The following is a 23139-nucleotide window of genomic DNA, read 5'->3' on the forward strand; positions in this document are numbered from 1 at the left end:
GAGGGGGGGGTGGCATCCAGCAGAGTGGCAAAGTGTGTGTGCCTTGAACACACAAGGCCTGGAGTTTGTCCCAGTCCCATAATAAATAATTTAACGACCATCTCAAATGAGCAGAAAGAGGAGAAGGCATGGGACAGTGGTGATGACCGGCACCATCCAGTGCCCTGAGCAAGTGACATGGCCCCATGAAAAAGTGACCAATAGCATTCAGGGCTGCTCTGCCCTTTCACACAAATGAGTGATAGCGCAGGTGAGCCACAACGTGGGCCCGTTGCTAGGCTGCTGTGCTAGGCAGTGGCATCTACCTTGGGACCTCTGCCTTGGCGTGTGTTCAGGGGCTTCTTGGCAGCCTGGCACCTCCAACAAAGAGCAGTGAGGCTGAGGGACAGCAGTGACATGGTTGTCATCCCAGGAGTTGCTTACGACTGCAGAGCAGAACCCACTCAAATAGCATGAAGAGAAGAGTGGGTTGGGCTCATGGGCAGAGCAGAATGTTGCCTGGAACACAGAGCCAACACTGCTGCAATCTTGAAAGGGCCCAGTGTCCACTGGCCAGCTCCCGGCCATCTGTCTTGTGGCCTCAGAACCCTGGGACCAACCTGCTTTATTTGTCTATTGGACTCTCAAGACCAGCCTCTTTGCTTGCCCATTGTTCGACCTGCTATGAACCTGTGATCTCTCAGCTGTCTTTCCACAACCTGGGGTCCCTGGTGTCAGTTCCAGAGTCCAAGGGAGAGAATCCGGTGTCTCCTGGATCTGGGGTCAGTCCCCACCTCAGACTGTCAACTATAGTGGGAGGCAGGTGACCCTGGCCCAGAGAGTGCCACCTGGAGGATGAGACTCAAGGAGAGGGGGTGGGAAGGAGCCCTGTGAATGTGTCTAATTGCTGAGGCATGTGGCTAGACTGTTCCATGAAGTCCTTGCTGCAGCCTGGCCCAAGGCTGAAGGCAGACCCACGTTCAAGACTTGGCTTTCCCTTTTCATGTCTCAGCTTAGTGTTTCCAAAGTACGTTTCTGAGCCTCTATTTCCTCCTCTACTTTTAATGGAAAAGAAACTGCTTCCCTCCGCCTAACCCCCAGGACCTGTCCATGGATGTGACACCCACAGTGACCTCCTTTGCTAGGTCCAGGTCACAAGTATGCCCAACCCAAACCCTGTGCTTCTTACACCCTGCTTTTATTGGCCTCGCTTCTACCCCAACTTAAGCCAGCTTTTCTTCCCAGCTCAGTGTGGCAATGATTGGGTTTGCCGCAACAGAATGGACTGTCTCAGCTGGCCATCCTTGGATGGCGAAGCTGTCCAGAGGCCTAGCTCCATCCAGTTCTGAGGACTCCCGGATGGGTGTGGTGACAGGGTGGGAAAGCTGTGTAATTCCAGGGGTCTGGTTCAAGCTAGAAACAGCCTCTTCACTACCGTATCCACCCCAGAGGGGTAGGAGAGGTTGGGCCACTCAGCTCAGGTGTCCCCAAAGAATAGACGAGGAGACCAGCCTGCGTGGAGCCATGATACTCCAACATTAGATGCTTTCATGGTTCCCTGTCCCATTTGGCACATGGCCTTGGTTGACTCGTTGATTGATTGGTTGATTGATTGATTTAAAAGTGACTCGGCTCACAGAGTTTGTGGGGGATGGCTGAGGCTTGGCAGAGGAGCAGCCGAGCTGGTGTAGTGTAACACAAAAGCATAGAACACAGAAGCCCTGGGCCCAACCACTCCAGGCTGTGTGGCTTTGGGCCCGCTCCTTTACTCTTCGTGTCTGACTGTTCTCGGTGGTGATACTGGATGGTGCCAGTAAGGACAGCCAGCATTTCTAAAGCTCAGCTCGTGGGCCCAGTCCACTCATTCAATCCTCCCAACCAGCTTATCAGATCACACAGATGAAAGAAACCGGGCTCAGAGAGGTGCACTCCTTTGCCTAGGTCATACAGCTGGTACGACAGGACTCAGGTTTGGGGCTGTGCCATACCAAAGCCCATGCTCTTAGCCACTCTGCTCTCTGTTGCTGCATTTGCTACCAGCTATGAGTTAAAATGGCGATTGAGTCCAGAAGGGGCAATCCCACAGGGCTTAGGGAAGGGGACAATGGGCAGATGTTGCTTGTAGGTGTTGGGTATCTTTTAGGAGGTGACGAAAATGTTTCAGATTTAGATAATGGTCATGTCTGCACGCTGTGTAAATAAACAGAAAACTGCCCAGTGGTACATTCTAAAGGGTGGATTTTGTGGTCTGTGAGGTATAGTTTGGTTTTTGTTTGTTTGTTTGTTTGTTTGTTTTTAAAGTGGGCTGATGAATGTGAGGTGGGGGCTGGCTGATAGGACTGACAGACCCAGGCTGCTTGGAATCAGCAGGAAGATAAAGGGAGGATGTGCTACCACTTCCTTGAGGTTCCAGCATTTGGAATTTGACAGCTGGAATTTAGTGCTGCTTCTCGCTGCTTCTGGCCCAAGATCCAGGTGCTGTCAGACTGTCGTGATGCAGATGGAACCCCAGCTAGGTTGGGTTCTCCCAGATCATGTTCATCATGTGGATGGAGCAGAGACATCCAAGGACTTTGAGCTTTAGATGCAGCTGGACCCACGGCCACCATATCAAGGACTTGGCTCTGTCCACTGTGTCGTGGTGAGGTACATGGCAGCAGCCACTGCCCCAGGCTGTCTTCAGCACATCAGCACCATGATGTGCTTGTGGTATGTTAGGTATAGCTTTTTTTTTTTCCAGCGGAGGCTCTAAGAACAGCCCTCGGCTGCTGAATATAAAGTGAGTACTGGCTGGTAGGACTGACAGACCCAGGGGGAAAAAATGTGCCCTGTGGCTTAAGCTCATCTTGGGCCAGAAGATGAGGTCTTCAGGGCCAGAAAGCAGGATCAGCATCCAGTTAATGTGCTTGGATGCCAGCTGCTAGGTTTTCTAGAGGGCAAGGGTATCCTCTCAGGTAGTGTGGGATATTGCAGAGGCAATAGTATAAAGAGAGGCTACTCAGGGTAGGAGGAGTATGGCCCAGGCTGCTGCATGGGGAAAGACACTGTCATCATAAATAAATTTTAATGAGGACTCACCTTCCTGACCTTTTAGAAAAGTTGGTCCTGTCTGCCACTATGACTTGACATCTGGTCATGTGTCTTGTTCGCATGAGGCCGGAGCGGACAGGAAAGAGCCCTGAGCTTGGAGTAGGAACACCTACTGTGAGGTCCAACCTTCAGGCAGGTCACTTGGCCTCCCTGAGCTTTGGTTTCTACCTTAGCCCAAGCTAGTCCTATAGAGCCGGTTGGGATGCTGCAGAGGGAGTGGCCATCCAAGCGAGGCCCTGGGGATGAGGCTGGAGTGCACACGGTGCTCAGGGCAGCACCCAGCAGACCGGCGTATTCATATCAAGTACTCCTTGCTAGAACTTTGAGAAGCCTTTCTTAAATGCTGTCTCATTAAGTCCTCCCTTGCCAGCTCGAGGTTGATGTCATGACCATTTCACAAATGGGAGCAATCAAAGGAGGCTGTCATGTGCCCCGAACAGCAGGGATCCAGCAACTACCTCCCTAGGGCGGAGGGTTGTTTTTGGGTGTGTCTGAAAAGATGAACTTGCCCTCGGAGTCCAGTTCATGGGTTCATGGCCACTTGGTCTCCTACAGCTTGAGCACCAACTGAATCCTTTATACACACACACACACACACACACACACACTCTCTCTCTCTCTCTCTCTCTCTCTAGATACACACACACACACACACACACACTCTCTCTCTCTCTCTCTCTCTCTCTCTCTCTCTCTCTAGATACACACACACACACACACACACACACACACACACACACACACACACACACACACTCTCTCTCTCTCTCTCTCTCTCTCTCTCTCTCTCTCTCTCTCTCTCTCTAGATACACACACACACACACACACAAATATACATACAAATACCTCAGATACAGGTTCACACCTCACATTGTGTTGTGCAGCCTTTGTAATCTGAATCCCCCAGGTTCAGTGTGTCCCACCCGGAGGAGGGTCACAGCTGCCACTGGAGCTACACAGATACACCTTGTCTCACAAAACCAAAAACAAACCAAAACACTTCGACACTGGCTGTAATACCATTGAACCCTGAGTGCACTGATCAGAGTAAGGCCCGAGAGGAAAGGACAGGTGTTTCACTCCACCTGTGCCAGGTGCCCAGAGTCAGCAACTGAATCAGAAGGTAGGCTCACCAGGAGGGTGGATGAAGAGCCATTTGGTGCTCTGGCTGATGCGAAGCTCTGGAGATAGCTGCCTGCAGGGTGAGTGTGCATAGGGCCACGGAACTGTGCACCCAGATATGGCTGAGAGGGTGTGTTGTATCTTGTATGTGTGGAACACAACTTAAAAACACACACACACACAAAACCAGACTGCTAAGTTACTCCTAAATCAGTTTCAAAGTAGCGGTACCCGCAGCCCGGTGCAGATGGCCATGCAGGCTGGATGAATGCTGCTGGTGGAGCTGTCTACTCCAAGGGGACTTAGCTGAGGTTAGACCAGTGGTGTCTAATCTAGTGTGTTCATTTGTTAGCCAGTGTCAACAATCAGTAGCCAACGTGGACATGCAGAGAGGGTCTCAAAAAGCACCACCAGGGAACTGGACAGATGGCTTAAGAGCACTGCCTGCTCTTCCAAAGGACTCAAGTTCGATTCCCAGCACCCACACAGCAGCTCACAACTCTCTGTAAATCCAATTCCAGCAGATCTGACACCCTTATACAGATATACATGCAGACAAAACACCAATGCACATAAAATAAAATAGCACAGAAGAAGCCAGACACTCCATCCAGCCTGACACATGTGCCCCTGCCCTCTCAGTGTCTTCTCAGCATGGAAGAGATAAGGAAGGTCTTGCGATGACAAAGTACCACTGAGCCGCTGGCTCTGGCTGTGCAACACTGTGGGCTTCAGGCACCGGGCTGGTTTCTTGGCTTCACAGTCCTTGAGTGCTGGTGTCCACATTAAAGGGCTCTGAGGATTTGGGGATACCCTGCTGAGATGCAGTGCCGGCTGAGAGCAGTGCCTGCTCTGTGGGCACATTTCCTCATGGCAGACCATGATCCAGCTGTTTACGTCCCCCTCAAGCCTCGTTCCTCCTGGACTTTTCCAAACTTCTTTCCTTCTATCGGAGAGACCGTCTGGGGAGTCAGGGTGATGTTCTCCCTGAGAATTCTGGTCGGGAGGCTTCTTGCCTGTCAGCCATTCCTGGGCAGGCTCAGGACCCCTTTCCGCCTGCTCCGGCATCCTGGCTACACGTGAATTAGGATAGGTTGGGATACACTGCTATACCAAGTGATCTCGGGGCTCCAGAGGTAGCTGGGTGGCAGAGTGTTATGCTGACTTAGCATGTGGAGAAGCCCTGGGTTCAATCCCCATCATCAAAGAGAGAGAGACAGAGAGAGAGACAGAGAGAGAGAACCACCACATGGTGGTGGCAGCGCACACCTTTAATCCTAGCACTCAGGAGGCAGAGGCAAGCAGATCTCTATGAGTTCGAGGCCAGCCTGGTCTACATAGTTAGCTCCAGGATAACCAGAGCTACATAGTGAGACTCTGTCTCAAAAAAACAACATAAACAAGAACAAGAGAAAAACCAACCCCACCAGACATCAGGGCAGCTTGCATCACCTATGGGCAGCCAGGCCATGGGCCAGAGAGCTAGTTTAGCCTGTGGGGAGACCCTGGGTCCGTGTGGGCAGGGTTGCTGAGGCTCTGCGCCCGCCCACCAGGAATGCAGATGGCAAAGAAGTCATCGTCGGGGGAGTAAGTCCTGAGAGAGAGAGAGAGAGAGAGAGAAATAGGTAGCAGCAAACCGTGATCCAGCTGTAAGCCTCCACCCCAAAGTAACACACGCTGCTGATCATTAGACCGGGCCTGCTTCAGAGGGACAGGGACGCACAATCCAAATTGGTGGAGAAATGTAGACATATCAGCCGGGCGTGGTGGCGCACTCCTTTAATCCCAGCACTCAGGAGGCAGAGGCAGGCGGATCGCTGTGAGTTCGAGGCCAGCCTGGTCTACAAAGTGAGTCCAGGATGGCCAAGGCTACACAGAGAAACCCTGCCTCGAAAAAAAAAAATGTAGACATATCTGCAGACAGCTCGGGTAAAATCCCCAGCCCAGCTTTAACTATAACACAGTGCTGTAGTAATGCTGTCATGGTGGGGACTGAAAGAGATCATCCTTAAAGGGACATCAGAGCACACAAGGGTTAAGTGGCAGATCCTTGTGACTTTGAGTACCAAGCTAGAGATTTCACATTAGCTTCTTTCTTTTTCTAAAATATATTTTTATGTGGTCTTATTATGTAGCCCTGACTGGCTTGAGCTGCAATCCACCCGTTTGGGGGTGTCACCACACCCAGCTTCGCTTTTGTTTTCTAAGATATCAGAGGCACAGGTTGTTTGTTTTTTTGTTTTTGTTTTTTGTTTTGTTTTGTTTTTGAGACAGGGTTTCTCTGTGTAGCGTTGGCTATCCTGGACTCACTTTGTAGACCAGGCTGGCCTCGAACTCACAGCTGTCTGCCTGCCTCTGCTTCCCAAGTGCTGGGATTAAAGGCGTGCGCCACCACACCCGGCAGAGACACAGGTTCTCAGTGACTATAGTCTGGCCCCCAACTCCTTCCTCTATCCCTGCCCCTTACATAGTCTCTCATACATTGCTTCACAATCACAAGCTTATTTTCTAGGCTCGACATGTCTTCTTGCATGTCTTCATGGCTGGCTCATGCATGCAGCATAGGGCCAGGCACTGGGCTCTGCTGAGCAGGCTGGGGATTTCAGAGTGGGTCAGGAATGCAGTGATGTCCTAAACATAGGCTTAGCCCTTAGGTGGAGGGCATTTTAACACGCCTGTCACTCCCAGAGTGCAGAGTGACCTGTTGTTGGTGAAACAGAAGTTGTTATGCTGTTGTTTACATTTCAAGTCCCATGGTTTAAACTCTCTAGGAGAACCAAGAAAGGTGGCCCGGAGAGGTGGCTCTGTGGTTAAGAGCACATTACAGCCCTTGCTTGCAGAGGACCCACGTTTGGTTTCTAATATCCTCATCAGGTGACTCACAACTGCCTGTAACTCCTGCTCCAGAGCCTCTGACATTTCTGGCATCCGAGGGCACCTGCATGCATGTCCCTCAGATGTATATGCCTATACACATAATTTAAAATAAGTCTTTAAAAAAAAACCAAACCAACTAAAAATGGTCTCTTGCAACTGTGAGCTTTCGCGGTTTGGAAGCCGTGGATATAAACGGTTGCTCTCACGTGGGCCTCAGATCCAGCCGCCATTCCCATTGCCTGAGGTTTCTGAAAAGCTGGGCAAAGCGAACTTCTAAATTTCCCATATCCCTTTAAGATGTCAGACAACGGGTATTTTGTATTGTAAAGCGTGTTTCGCTTTTATTGACTCCCCCATTTAGATGCAGATGTTGGACAAGTTCCCCATGGAAGGAGGACAGAAGGATCCCAAGCAAAGAATCATCCCATTTCTGCCAGGTGGGTAAGGTGCACACGCTTGGGCAGGGCAAGCCCGGCCACGGAAGAAAAGCTCTTGATTCCCCAAAAGAGCACATGAGCTTATCCCCACCTCATGGTGGCGGGGTTGTGGGTGGGGCCGTTTCGTTCCTAGTTTGCTTTTCCGTTGCTGTGATAAATCCTGCTATGAAAAAGCAGAGGTCCTGAGTTCAATTCCCAGCAACCACATGGTGGCTCACAACCATCTATAATGTGATCTGATGCCCTCTTCTGGCCTGCAAGTGTACTGTATCCATAATAAATAAATAAATTAAAAAAAAAAAAAAAAAAAAAAGCAACCTGACTATCGTTGGGGAAGGTAAAGCAAGAACTGAGGCTAAGACCACGGAGGAACGCTGCTTGCTGCCTCACTCGCCGTGGCTTGCTCAGCTTTCCTTCTTATGTAGCCCAGGACCAACTGCCCAGAGGGGACACTGCAGACAGTGGGCTGAGCCCTCCCACAACAATTACAATCGATAAAACACACACACACACACACACACACACACACACACACACACACACACACACACACACACACTCCCACAGGCCAGTCTGTTGGAGGTAATTCCTCAGTTGAGTTCTCTCTTCTGAGTGACTCTAGTTTGTATTTAGCTAACCCAAACTAACCAGTACAGCGCCACTGACAAGTCTCAGCCAAGGGCAGAATAAGTGGCTAAGAACGGGCACTGGAGTCAGATGCTCTGCCGTTTACTGGCCGTGTGACCTTAGGCACGATCCTGACCTCTGGGATGCTCAGCTTCTCCCGGTTCTCATGTGGGAGCCGGAGCTTGGGGTGTTTACCGTCAGCAGCTGGTCAGCATAACCACTGGGTTTGTTTTCTGTTCCTATGTCACAAGTTAGCAACAGCCGTTCTGTGGATCAGAAGCCTTGGCCAGCTCAGCTGGGTTCCCTGTTTACCCTCCCAAGGCCCAAGTCAAGGTGTTAGCCAGGCCAAGCCTTCTACCCGGAGGTCCCAGAGCAAAACTCCTGTCCAAGTGTCATTCACACTGCAGTCTACTTGATGGCCATCAGCCGGGGGCCTCCAGCATCCGGGAGCTGCCTGCATTCCTCATCGTCGAGGGCCAGTGGTGGGACATGGACATTTTCTGACGCTTCAGATCCTTTAACCTCCCTGTCAAAGAATGCTGTCTGCTTAGAAGGGTTGATGTGGTTTCCAGGCTGACCCAGGATAATGTAAGGCATTGGCTATCCCGTCACACTCGCAGACTCTGCAGATTAGGGCCAGACATAGTCAGGTCACGGGGCCAAGCACCTTGAGTGCCAGAGGTTAAACCAGCTGCTGCGCAGGGCATAGTGCAGTTTTGTCTAGCACTCATGTACACACCCAGAACCCCCATATCCTTACAAAGAGCAATGCCAAAGCTTCAGGTGGGAAAGAGGCATTACTCAAAACAGAACCTGCTACGAGCTCCAACACCTGCACTTACGGCTGTCACTGGAGGTCGGCACTGCCAGTCTGAGTTAATTAGCACACATTACACCCCAGTTCACTCCCAGTCCTATAGGTAGTCAGCACCACACTCCTGTTACAAGGGAGGAACTAGGACTCAGAGAAACCACATATACATGCAGAGATGGCAAACCTGGGATGCAAACAAAAGGATGGCTGGCTCCAAGCTACATGCCTGGAGTTGCTTCCATCTCTGTCACCTCGGGCACATGCGCGTGTGCGCACACACCCCTTAACCTTGGTAAATGATTCAAGACCATGTGTTAGGTTTCCTTCCTTACGGATCGGAGGTGAGAGTGGCACCATAATAACAGTGCGCATGTGTGAATGTCTGACGGATCGCTGAGGGCTGTTGCTTACTTGTCGTTGTTACACACATCTGATGGGCACACTCACAGTCACCCCAGATATCTACTCGTTGGCGAGCTCACCAGCTTCCTCCTTTGGGTCCCTGTCACACCGGCGCCCTTTCTCCTGTGGCACAGTCAGTAAGTTCTCAGGCAGTAGCAGCCTGGCTGGGTTGAGCCTTGGGCTAGCTGTGTTTGCTAGGCCCCTTCTGCCGAGAGAACCCTTTGGGGAAAAAAAAACTAACATTTTTAGTCCCACCACTGGGAAAGCATCAACCAACCACACTGGAATTTTTCCCCAAGTGGAGAGAACCTCGTGTGCCAGCTGCAGTAGCCAAAACTAGGGCCTGTAAATCACATGCGTTGGAGTCAAACCTCTTCAGCCCTGTGACTTTAATCACCAGCCCCAGCCCCTTCCCTCCCTCCAACCTCCCCCACCCCACTCTCTAGTTCCACATCTGTTAAATAAGACTTTGCTTCCCAAAAGTCAATTCCTGGCACAGACTAAGCTCTCAGGAAAAGCAATAAGAGAGGAGAGTTGGGGGCCCTTCCTTTGGAGGTTCTTGATTTTGTATTTTGGAGTCCTCCTGAAATGGCTGAGAGTGTTCAAGTTCAGCCAGGCTCTAAAAGCCAGACTTTCTTCAAGAAAGAGAGAGGGAGCAGTAAGCTATGGCTTTTTTCTGGATGAAAGGCGAAAGTCAGCTCTTGGAACCTTCCCAAGGCAGAGAACTTGAGCCCGACCCTCTCCCTGGCTCTTAAAAGCCTTTGTGGTTATGTAATCCTTTTCTAGCAAGAATTCATGAACATGCTGCTCTCAGGGACTAGCCCCTTTGTCTGTGTGCCCACTCCCAGCTTAGGATCCCCAGGGGCCCCAGGACCTCTGGCCTGTTCCTTCTGAGCCTACCTCTGGGCTATTCTCTAGGTCAACGCCATGGGCAGGAAGTGGGTCTCCTCTCTTGAGATCAGATCTCTACCCAGACTGCCTTGTAGCAAGACAAAGGCTAGTTTCATGTTAGCACAAAGGCGGGGGAGGGGGGACCAGCCTGCGCGGACTTTCCATCCCAACAAGGGCTGGGGAGGCCAACTTGGCAGAGGATGCAACTTGAAAAGTAAGAATTACAGTTTGGCCTTCTTCCACCGTGGAAAACAAAAGCGACCCGTTCCCACCGAATCCATCCTCTCTTCTGAACACCCTTTCTACTCCAGTATGAGGCAATCCCCACACCAGAGAGGCACTACCACCAACAACAACTAGGAACTGCTGAGCCTGCTGGCTGGGCTGCCTGGAGCCTGGCCTGAGCGTAACCTGGCTCTGATGTGGCTGACTGGCCCCCAGAAAGCCAAGGATGAGAGAAAGGATCAACGTGTTCTTAACTGAAGTGCCACAGGCATTCTCTCACTACTTTAGGGACACGCAGAGACTTTTGTAAGTCTCCCAAGGGCCAGGCTCTGGGTGTGTTGTAGAAGGGAACCTCAAAAACAAAGCCCTGTTCTCCCTGGTCACTGATTGGCTCTTCGGGTGCACAGCAAAGGAAGGATTGGCTGTAACCACGTAATGGGATTTTCTCCTGGCCCAAAGTGTCACCAAGGTCCCTCCCTCCATTGGCAGTGAGGAGTTTCCAACCCTCTGAGCTCCTTCCAGGGTAAAGCCTTCTCAGCATTGGTCTCTGGCTTAGTTTCCTTTCCATTGCTTTGATAAAACACGACTGGAACACGGGTTGGGGGATAAAAGGTTTGTTTGGCTTTTATGTCCCGTGCCACAGTCTGTCATTGAGGGAAACTGAGGCAGAGCCGTGGAGGAATGCTGCTCATTGGCTTGCTCCTGGCTCATTCAGCCACCTATGGGGAGCAGGAAGGGGGGGTGACACCACCCATAGTTGACTGGACCCTCCCAAAGTAATTGTTTAACCAAGACCATACTTTATAGGTTTGCCTACAGGCCAACCTTATGGAAACATTTTATTTGAGATCCTTTCTTGGATAACTCTAGCTTGTATCAAGTTGGCGGGAGGGGGGGGGGGGGGGGGGTGAGGTGAGAATTAACCCAAACAGGCTCGTTTGTTGTGTGGTGGCTTTGAGACAGGTCTGTTCCCTGTGGTGTAGGTTGGCTGTAGCACCAGGCTAGCTGTGAATATTTTGAGCCCACTGACTACCTTTATAGTCAGAAGCCTGTATAAGGCTCTCCTCTCGTTATATGTAGACTGCAGCCAAATAGGAACACATTAATTTCAGGGTTGGGCCAGGAGATCCGCTCCCACTCTGAGAAACAGATGAATGGCAGAAAGCATCCGCTACCCAGGGCTGCTCCTTTAGGCCCATAGCACTTCTTAGTCGTGAAGGTTTGTAGGCCTCGGCTCTGCAGTGGAGTCTGGGGTGTGAAGAGCTCCACCTGCAGAGGCCAGTAACAGTAGGAAGTGGGACTGTTTGATTGTCACAGTGGCTGGAGATGGGTCGGCCACCGGCTGGATCTGGAGTTGAGCTGGAAAGGCTCAGCACCTCACAGGGTTGGGGACAAGTCCCACCCTGGGAAAGATGTCCCACTTAGAATCCCAGCAGGGTTCCTTTGTGTTAGGGCAAACAGCAGAGCCTGCTGGCCCCGGGGTTCCCATGGGGATGGCCCACTGAGGACATCAGGCTGTCAACACTGTTCCCCTCTTCTGTGGGATTCTAAAAGCAATAAATATGGGAAAGCTTAGAGAAGGGGGGTGGGGAAGGCCTGTCTTCTGTCACTAGGAAGACAGAGCTCTTCAAACCCTTTGGTGCATTCTTTTCTAGATTTTTCTTTTCTTTTCTTTTAACAAGCATGGGTAGATCAGGAAGGCACAGCATCATTACACAAATAGCACGGAAGTTTAGCAGACCCTTAGACGGGAGCAGAGACATGAAGGAGGGAAAGGGAAGCTTAGTCTCCACTTTGAGCCGCCGCCCATGAGCCAGAGGTCTGGGGCTACACAGGCTTAGCTTGGGGGAGCCCCTCCTGCAAGGGCTCTTCCACATGATTTTCACACAGATGCAGAAGTGAGAAAGGGGAACCTCATGGGAGGAACACATAGAGTCGTGGTTACCAGAGCCTGGGCCGAGCAAGAGTAGAGCCCGTTGGGAAAGGATGGGAACGGTTAGTGGGTGAGAGAAGCACCGGCTGCTGCCACACAGCGCAGTATGGGGCTGCGCCTGACAGCTACTAGTTGGGCATTTCAGGCGGTAGAGAGGCTCGTGCATATTTCTAACAGGAATGAAGGCCATGCCAGTCGCCCTGATTACTTCGCATTAATTGCACAATATCACCGTTTCATGGTGTAGCCCATAATATGCACAGTGGCCGTCGTGTTTGGCCTACCCCTGGGTCGGGGGTGGGGCTGGGGTGTAGAGCCATCACAGAGCCTCATAAAACCTAAAAGCCTCCTACCCGTTAGGCTCATTCTCCCCAGCTGTTGCGCTAGAGCAGCAGGCCTTGAAGGAGTTCAGTTTGGGCATAGCTACACAACCTATCTCCTGGTGTAGGCCGGGAAGACTGAGAGCAGCCAGGAATTTTGGTGCCACTCAGGCCCACCCCCAGACAGCCACTCTAGGCGGCAGAGGGCAAAGCCACTAGTCCCCACCTTGCTGAATGTCCTCTCCTCTCCTGCAGGCAAAATCCTCTTCCGCCGCAGCCACATCCGGGACGTAGCCGTCAAACGCCTGATACCAATTGATGAGTACTGTAAGGTAAGCTGAGATGCCAGCAGCATCCTCCCTCGTGGGGTGTTCTGTTTGGTTTTCCTTTCTGAGTGCCAAATGTTCATGGGAGGGTGGGAAACAAAACAGAACAAAGCACACAAATTCCCCCGTGCTACTATGGAATCAACCTGAATCCACTTTCAGTGGCTGTGTGGTTTTGCTGTGCTGGGCGTGAATATTCCCGTTAGCGTTCAACCCCTGTTGTTGATGGATGCAGCTGGCCTCTTGTTCCTTGACCGTTCCAACAGAGGGAAGGAGGCCTGCCTTTTGGTGTGGTTGGGTTGGATTGGATTAGTGGGGTAGGGAGCATGCTTTCATTTCCTTTAGTCTCTCTATTGAGCGAGCATGGTGCAATCACAGGATGCAGGTGCCATATACAGTCACCAATTGTTTCTATATCCAGAAGTGAAATTATGAACACACTTCCACTAGAGCTTGGGAAAATGGCTTGGTCAGTAAAGTGCTTGCCACACAAACATGAAGCTCTGAGTTTGACCGAGCACCTGTGTAATGTGCTGAGCGTGGCACTAAGTGCCTGTATCCTGAGTGTAAGAGTGGATACAGGCAGGTCTTGGGGGCTCGTTGCCCAGCCAAGCCAGCCAGCAAGCAAGATCTGGGTTCTATGAGAGACCCTGTCTCAAAAAAAATGCTGTGGAAAGCAGTCAAGAAAGGCACCCTATAACCGATTGCTGGCTTTTATCTGCACCCGTACACATGTGTACATAGCATGTACGAGAAGGGGAAAGGGAGGGAGGATGGGAGGTGGGGGAGGGGTGGGGGGATGGAGAGTTCTATTCACACCAGCTACAAAAAGTAAAACCCTTAAAAATGTATTTAACCAAAAGTGCAGGATTTATACACTGAACCACAAAGCATTGTCAAGAAAAACCAAGAGAGCTATGAATAAGGCTGGGTGTGGTGGGGATTGCCTTTATTCAGCACTCTGGGGCAGAAGCAAAACTCTCTGTGAGTTCAAGGTGAGCTTGATCCCATACCGTGCGTTCTAAGTAGCCAGGGTTATATGGTGAGAGCCTGTCTCCAACCAACTAGCCAACCCACCAACCCCCTAAATGAACCGTCAGGCATTTGCTTCTTATGAGTTGGCAGACTAGGAGTTGCAAAAAGAGCATTTCTTCTAAAAAAGAAAAATTTTCTTTCTATCTGGATTTAATCCTATAGAAATCCTGTGGGCTATTCAAGCTGGCACAGTGGCACACAATTGTAATCTCAGCACTTGGGGAGGCAGAGGCAGGTGGATCTCTGTGAGTTCGAGGCCAGTCTGGTCTACAGAGTGAGTTCCAGGACAGCCAAGGCTAGACACAGGGAAACTCTGTCTTGAAAAACAAAACAAAACAAAACAAAAGAGAAAGAAATACCGTGGTCTTCTTGGTAGTGCAGACAAAATCAGGTGTGTGTGTGTGTGTGTGTGTGTGTGTGTGTAAATTCAAAGGACTTTGAAAGATCAGTCATGCTTACCATTTCTTAGACTCCCTACAAGGCTCCTCATACCCTACAGTAATCCAGACTCCATGGTACTATCCTGAGATCCGTGGACAATGCTGTGTGTGAGCCAGGAGTAAATGCTCCTGAATGCCAGGCTAACTGACGCTCAGGGAGGTGCCAGAACCATGCAATGAGGAAGGAGGGTTTGTTTTGTTTTTGTTTTTGTTCTTTTATGAGCATGTGGGACAACTAGCTACTGCCTAGTTCATCAGGGCCACAAATCATCTTGGTGACAACAGCAGCATTTGTTTTTCTGTCACTTCTGAAAGCTAAAGCGCAAGCAGCAGGGTCTCTCAGGCTGTGTCTGTGGCTTTCAGGGAGCCTCTGTGACTGTACAGGACATGATCTCTTTATGTATCTGTCCCCTAATCCAAAAGGACACCATTTATATGGGTTAAGGCCCACCCCTGAGGATTTTGTTTAATCTTCAATTACTTCTGTAAAGATCTTCTCTAAATATATATGCCCTGAGACATTAGAGTTGAGGTGCCCTCCTTTCACCCCCAAATCCAGCCACAGCTTCTGTACATATACAAAAATATAAAAATCTGTGGGATTCTAAAAGCAATAAATATGGGAAAGCTTAGAGAAGGGGGCAAAAAAAAGGCAGAGAAGTTTGTAAGTAGGTTTGATAAAGGCTAACTTGGCCCTTATATCACACTTTGTGATTTCAAGGCCAGCCTGGTCTACAAATGAGTTCAAGGCTAGCCAGGATGATAAAATGAGAACGTTTTTCAAAAATAAACAAATAAAATAGACACATGAAGAGAAGTTTAGTATTGTGAACCGTTGAGGGACTGTAGATTAGCGTTAATCGTGGGACACTTGTGCCAGATGTTAGTGAGGCTCTGGGAAACAATGGGGCCATTTCTGCGAGGCTGAGACACAAAGATCACAAAACTTCAGGCCAGCATGGGTACATAAGGAGAACCTGTTTCAACACACCCCATGAAGCTTATCAGACAGTCAGCCCTGGGTCTGTACGTAAGAGAAAGCTTATGTTCGCACAGTCTTGAATGCAAACATTCCTAGCAACAGTATCTCGTGGTAGCCAGTGTAAGGGATAGTCTACAACTTGATATCAAGCAGTTAAATTTGGGTAAATTATATGACCCAGATGAGTCGCAAAATCATGATGCTAAGTGAAAGAAACCAGATGCAAAAGACTGAGTGAAATGTGCAGGCAAGGCAGGTTCTCGAGCACAGAAAGCAGATGAATGGTTTCCTGGGCCCTGGGACTGTGGGCGGGAAGATGAACTGCAATTTTGATCTTTGGGATGATGGAAAAGTTCTAAAACTGAATTGTGGGGGATGAGGATAGAACTCTATAATTTACTAAAATACTGAACTGGGCTCTTGCAATGAGTAAGTTTATGGCATGTAATTATACTGTAACAAATCTGAAAGTTTTTTAATACCAAAGGGGGCAGTGTTGGGACAGATGGCCCCTGTTGGTCAGGAGGCATGCAGGAAGGGATAGAGTCGTCAGATCCTGGTCAGACATGAGCTCCTCGCATCCCTCCAGTGACTATGCAGGGTGGGTTTCCATATTCCTGTTGTGTAGATGAGGAAATGAAACCCCACAGCTACCTATAACCACAATATTGGCCGGGGGGGTGGGGGGTGGGCAGGGCTTGCAAGAGGTTGAAGTAATCGGGTCTGGATTGTGTCACAGTGGTACGGTCTGAATGTGGGTTGAAAGTGCAGCTCAGGAGGGTTTTTGGTTGGTTGGTTGGTTTTTTAGTTTTTCAAGACAGAGTTTCTCTGTGTAGCTTTGGTTGTCCTGGACACACTTTGTAGACCAGGATGGCCTCAAACTCACATGATCCACCTGCCTCTGCCTCCCGAGTGCTGGGATTAAAGGCCTGTGCCACCACTGCCCGGCTGCTCAGGAGGTTTTTATGCTGGATATTTGACAATCTGGTGGCAGAACACGCATTAACCATGCTTAATGCCGGTCTCAAAAATTAGTTTTCTCGAGAGCTTGCTGTTATGAAAATCAAAACTATATGATGGTCTTGGTCTCTTCTATATTCCTTTACCGTGTTATGACACTGCCAGGGGCTCTCTCTGGCCAGCCCCACAGTTGTGAGCCAAATAAGCCTTCATCTCCTAAAGGACCCAGCCTCGGTTACTTTGGTAGAGCAACGGAAAACAGATTAACACAGGCAGACAAACTCCTCCCTCCTGTCATCTTCAGAAGGCGTGGGGCCAGGGACAAGCAGTTTGCTACTACTGTCCAACTCCCAGAAGAACTGCATTTTTCATGTTCCCCTTTAAAGCTATAAAGCCTGAAATTGCCATTGTGAAGATAGCATCCTTTGTCCAGGCCGTGCTGGCAAGAACTTTAGGTTCTTAGGGTCACCTTGCCCAGCTGGACAATTCCTGCCTGTACATTTCCCCAATGCTGGGGAATGTTCCTCTGCCCCCACCATCTGCCCTGTTTTCTCCCTGGCACACTCAATTCCCTCCAGGTCCAGCTACACTCAGGTCCAGGGCTTCCTTAGCCTCTGGACATTTTTATTCTGAAAAGGTGATTTTAGAACTTGGAGCCGTCAGAGACACCGGTTGTCTGTGACGTGGGATGATACGGAAAACATGAATTCACCTCAAGGAAGAAACCACTTAGGCTATCCCAATTCCCGAAGAGTCAGAACAAAGCCAACATGTTGGTACTTTGCCCAGATTCCCTGGGTCAGCATCATAGGACCTGTTCTCCTTAGAGGACATGAAACTGTCCCTTCTGTCACCGAATCTGTAATTCTGGATGCATGAGCTATTGCTAGCACTTAGATAGCTGTTGGGGACACTGTGAGCTGACTTAAGGTAAGCTGCATCCATCGCACTGAGCTTGATCTTAGTAGAAAGTGGTAATCTCCGACAGCTAGGAATAAGCAAGGACTGTTGGTACCCAAACCTGCCTGCCAGGTATGTAGTAAAACACAAGAAAGTGCCCTGCCAGACCTAGTGTAAAGTTACCATCGTCCACATAATTAGTACCAGATAGAAAAGCTATTGGAAACAAATTGAGAGCCCGGAAACAGACCCTGCATGCTACACTGGTTGACACTGACAGAAGCAAGACCAGATTCCTGGATAAAAGGTCTCCATATTGGGAGGGAGTGCAGGAGATGGCTAACCCCAGCCTCATGGCACAGTGGGCTTGCCTCTAAGAACTCAAAGTCATCACTGTAAGAGGCAGTGCTATGAAGGTTTCACAAAATGAAAGCTCCCTGTCTCTAGGCACAGAGGGACCTTTAAAGACTCGGAAAGCGCTGACCACAAAGAAGATTTATTTGGCCACATCACATCTAAGAACTTATAACTAGGGAGGGAGAAATGATGTAGGTTCAAAACACCCTCAGGGGTGTATGTGAGGTGCCACCCTGGAGTCCCCCGTGCACCTCCACAGTGTCCATCCGAACCTGGTGTTCTGCACTCTGCTGCAGGGACACAGCTGGAGCACAGGTTTAATTTCCAGAACTGTTAGACAGAAAATGCATGGCATGGCACACATCTCTTCGCTCGGGCGATACCAGGCCAGAAGGTGCAAGAGAGGCATCAGGGAGCGCAAGCTAGGAAGTGCAGAGCCCCACTGAGCTATGGAAGTTTCTGTGGGGGGAGAGGGCTGTGTGAATCCCTCCCATGTATGTTTGCACCCCTGCCTCCGTGTCTGTAGTAGCATGGACCGGAAGCAACTCTACACTGGGCGCTTTGCACCTCCATCTTTCTCACTATGGGACCTTGGAGAGGCGGGAGGCTTAACTGAATGTCTGTTGAACTGCGGTGTTCATTGAGTGTGGAGCCACCTCTGTCATGGACAGGACATGCCTGGTAGACCAGCAGACAGAACAAATGCCTGTTCCCGCCTTTACCTTTACCTTGCTTCATACAACTTGCTGGTAGACGCAGCTGGGCTCTGTTGTGACCCAGCTGAGCCACTCTGGCAGGTGGCTAGCAACTGGCCCGTGGGAGGCTGACATGCTAACGCTCCATCACTCTGGAGATTTACATCCAGCCTATATCCAAATCATCGGGCTTTGCAGCTTCAGCTTAGGAGATTCAGGCTCTTGCTGGATACACTCCAGATGTTCTTCAGCTGTGTGGTAGAGATGATGGCAGACAGTAGGGTATGGTAGATAAAGAGGAAAAGGATGGAGTTCACACTGTTAGTGGATTTATCGCTTTCCCAAATAGCATGTACGGTATGGGCTGGATTGGGTAAATATGAACATATAATGTTTGCTTGTATGCCAACAGAATGTATTACCTCCATACATCTGGGAGACTGCGTGTGTGTGTGTGTGTGTGTGTGTGTGTGTGTGTGTGTGTGTGTGTGTGTGTTCTCCAAGTCAAAGGCACCAGCATCTCCAGGAAGCTTGTTAAAATGCCTGGTCCCAGGCCTCACCACAGCCTGCTGATTCAAAAGCTCTGGTGGGCCCTGAGCCATGCAGTAGAAATCCCCCTGTGCCATCCTGATGCCTGCCTGAGTGTGAGAACCTCTGGTGACAACGTTTCTGACACCATCCCCTTCCTGGGGCTCACCCATGTCTCTGCTCTAGGCCCTGATTCAGCTGCCCCCCTACATCTCCCAGTGTGATGAGGTGCTGCAGTTTTTCGAGACAAGACCCGAGGACCTTAATCCTCCCAAAGAGTAAGTTGGTCCGTGGACTTCCCCAAGTGACAACTTGCCCCCTCGTCCCCTCCTGCCATCCTTCCAGACCCATAAGGATACGGAGTCAGCAAACTGAAAACTAAGCCAGAGTTCATTGGCTCGGCCCCCTTCAGGGCCTCGCTGCCTGCGGCTTCATAGTCACTGTAAGTGGGAAAGGGTGGTCCCATCTAACAGATGATGGGACCTGGCTAAGCATCCCTAACCCACAGTTGTTCACCAGCACCATCACCACCACCACCACCACCACCATCATCACCACCATCACCATCACCACCACCACCACCACCACCACCATCACCATCACCACCACCACCACCACCACCACCACACCACACACCACCACCACACCACCACCACCACCATCACCACCATCACCACCACCACCACCACCATCACCATCACCACCACCACCATCACCACACCACCACCACCACCATCACCACCATCACCACCACCACCACCACCATCACCATCACCACCACCACCATCACCACCACCACCACCACCATCACCATCACCACCACACCACCACCACACACCACCACCACCACCACCACCACCACCACCACCACCATCACCACCACCACCATCATCACCACCATCACCACCACCATCACCACCACCACCACCACCACCACCATCATCACCACCATCACCACCACCACCACCACCACCACCACCACCACCACCATCACCACCATCACCACCACCACCACCACCACCACCATCATCACCACCACCACCACCACCACCACCACCACCATCACCATCACCACCACCACCATCACCACCACCACCACCACCATCACCATCACCACCACCACCACACCACACCACCACCACCACCACCACCACCACCATCACCACCATCACCACCACCACCACCACCACCACCATCATCACCACCATCACCACCACCATCATCACCACCATCACCACCACCACCACCACCATCACCATCACCACCACCATCATCACCACCACCACCACCACCACCACCACCACCACCACCACCATCACCACCATCACCACCACCATCACCACCACCACCATCACCACCACCACCACCACCACCACGCTTATCAGAGTGTGATGGCTGGGTAGGCAGAGGCTCTTTCCTAAGGTCTCCACTCCCCAAGTGCATAGAAACTTTGGTCCCTAGATCCAGAAGAAGGCAGAATCAAAGAGGGGGGCTTTCTTAGAAGAAGCCTGGGTTCCTGGGGTGGGGTCCCTGAGGATGCCGTGGGATGGAGACTGTTGGCATCCTAATGGGGTCTCAGCCCAGTACTTAACAAGAGCTGACTGGCTCTTTCTCACTCCTCTCTCCTACACAGGGAGCACATCGGGAAGAAGAAATCAGGTAAGCGTCTATTCCATCCCCTTCTATTCATTTCTACAACATGCCTGATGTGGGGTTCCACACCGGGGACATAGTAGTCCAGCAGATGGATAGACAGAGGGATAAATGGACAGATGGATGGTAATCGGGTATGTAGTTGGATGGGTAGGTGGATAGATAGACAGACAGATAGGGGTGGGTGAACAGATGGGTGGGTGGTTGGCACATGTAGATGATTGGGTGGATGAATGGATGAGCTGATGATTGATTGATTGATTGATTGATTAACTAATGCCCATCCCTGGCTCCCAAAAGAGGGATTTGAGCCTCTTTCGTCCCTTGCCAAAACTACTATGCAGTGGATGAGATGAGCAAGCCTTTATGGCATGGCCAGGTAGGTGTCTTCCTAGCCAGGCTGCGGAGGGTCCTGTGCCTCCATTTATCCGCTTCCTACAAAGCAATGTGGACACTTACAGCCTTCTCCAGAGCCGGGAGGCAGAGAGGATGAGGGGAGGGGCAGAGGATGGGGACCCTGAATCTCAGGGACTGGAGGTGAGCTTTCCAAAGAGCGAAGGGAATTCTGAGCCGAGAAGACACCATGCACAGGGGCTGGGAGGTGGACTCAGCTGCAGATCTGGGCCCCTGTCTGTTGACAGCCTCGGTCCTGGCTGGCCTCTAACCTTCCTTCAGGCCACTGTCCTTCAGCCCACTGTCCTGGACAGAGCTTGACGCCTGTCACTCAAGCCCTGCTGGGCTCCTCTCTCACGCAGGAAGCTTTTCTTTCTGTTCTCAGGATGATTCCAGTCTTCTAGCAGAGGTGGTCACGGGAAAGAGAAGGTGGGCCTGGGGGTGATGGGGTGCATTCTGAAGACGAGTAACAACTGCCCCAGCTCTTCTCACTGCCCATGCTCCTGGCAGCGCAGCCAGGGTGGGTTTCAGAGCTTCCAGGGCCCCGGCTTCTAATGTCCTTGAACTCCAGGAAGTTTGAGGGTCTCCATGCATGGGGAGGAAGGGGCACAAGCAAAGATTCCCGAAGTGAAAACTGATGGCCTTGCCTCAGTTTCCTTGTGTGTGACATCCAGGCCTCGGGTGTGCCTCAGTGGTAGAACAGTCACCTAACACACGCAAGGCCCTAGGCACACACATACATGCGTCTGTATTGTAGTATATGTAAAACACATTAACAGTACTGTCTAACTGATACTGTTGGGTTATCACTCAAGGCTGTAGGTGCCCGCTATAGCACCAGGAGCAGGTCCACATTTCAGGGCTGTGGTCTGCTTCTCCTCCCGGGAGCAGAGCCTGGGCCAGCTTTAAAGGCCTCTAGGCTGATTAAAGCAGAAAAGGAGGACAGAAGGCTTACCCCTCATTCCTCTTTCCTCGGCCCCCTGTGCTCGCTGACTGCATCCGGCTCTCCTTTGGGGTTTAGTGGTCACTGGCCACACCATGACATCCTGCTAAAGCTGCAAGTGGCCCTCCGCCGGGATAATGACGGGTTTCTTTTCTTAGCAAAGATCAGAGAGCAGCTGCCACTCTGGGCCTGTCTCGAAGTTTCTGGCTTTGAGTATGCAGACTCCCCTGGCAGGAGCCGGAGAGGAAGGGGCGAGGAGGGGAGAGACGGCTCTGGTTTGTGAGAATAAGAGTGCCGGTTTGGAACAGGCTTGATGAGGGGACCTGTCTGGAACAGAGAGCCGAGGCCCTAATTTGTGGTGACCGTGGTTGACAGCACTCACGTGCAATGGTGGGACTCAGGTTTATTTATAGCCCCACTGGCTGGAACACGGGGCACCTTCCTCCACTCAGACTCAGAACCCTGATGGGCTCCTTATTGTCTGATTGGTGGACACTGCCTTGATTTCAGAGCCGGCCTTCTTGATTGAATTTTAAAGGGTTTTCAATTAAAAGCAGACCTTACCCCTGCATTTCCTGTGCCAGAAGGCTTGTCTGTCCCCAGCAGACAAGACTGTGCCCAGTGCCAGCCAGCTGGCTCCTGCAGACTTGACTCATGCGGCCTCAAACGCTGATCACTCTCACCACAATTGAGCAGGTCGTCTGGTGGCTTGTAAGAGCCCTGCTTCTTGATTCTTGCTTATTTACAGATTCTTCCAGCAAGCTGGCAATTTAGTGAACTTATGAAGGGGGGAAAAATCCCACTTTTGGCATTACTCATCATTTTAAAAATTCAAGACGTCATCAGAAAGAAAGGAAAAAAAAAAACCACCTACCTCAAGAGTTTCTCTGGTAGAGTAGGCGCTATGGGGCCGGAGAATACTTCTTAAGCATGAATGACAAAAATAACCCTTCTGCTTAAACGACCCAATAGTGTTTCTTCTTAGCCCAAACACAAAAGATAACCGAGACCGCACAGTGTTTGATGGTAACAAGGATCCAGGGCCTGCCTTACTGCTTTGCTGTGCCTGGCCAGTGTTCTCAAGGTTACCTGCTGGCCTGAGATGGCTGTGGTAGCACCAGCCATGACATGTCCATTTAGGCCAGGAGAAGCGAGCAGGTGAAACAGAGCAAGCCTCGGTCCATAAGGACAGAGCATATACTTCTGTTT

The 23139-nt window shown here is 50.8% G+C and overlaps 1 protein-coding gene across 1 annotated transcript in view; it reads left to right on the forward strand.

Moving 5' to 3' along the window:
- The window catches only part of Sh3pxd2b (SH3 and PX domains 2B), a 77744-nt gene that overhangs the window by 30525 nt on the left and 24080 nt on the right, over positions 1-23139 (forward strand). The window contains exons 3-6 of the mRNA XM_051167380.1: positions 7431-7506; positions 12974-13050; positions 19128-19219; positions 20575-20600. Of these exons, the coding sequence (XP_051023337.1) occupies positions 7431-7506; positions 12974-13050; positions 19128-19219; positions 20575-20600 (271 nt within the window). The remainder of the gene's footprint in view (positions 1-7430; positions 7507-12973; positions 13051-19127; positions 19220-20574; positions 20601-23139) is intronic.

The sequence above is a fragment of the Acomys russatus genome, chromosome 25 (genome assembly GCF_903995435.1).
Source record: "Acomys russatus chromosome 25, mAcoRus1.1, whole genome shotgun sequence".
In the NCBI taxonomy this organism is placed as follows: Eukaryota; Metazoa; Chordata; class Mammalia; order Rodentia; family Muridae; genus Acomys; species Acomys russatus.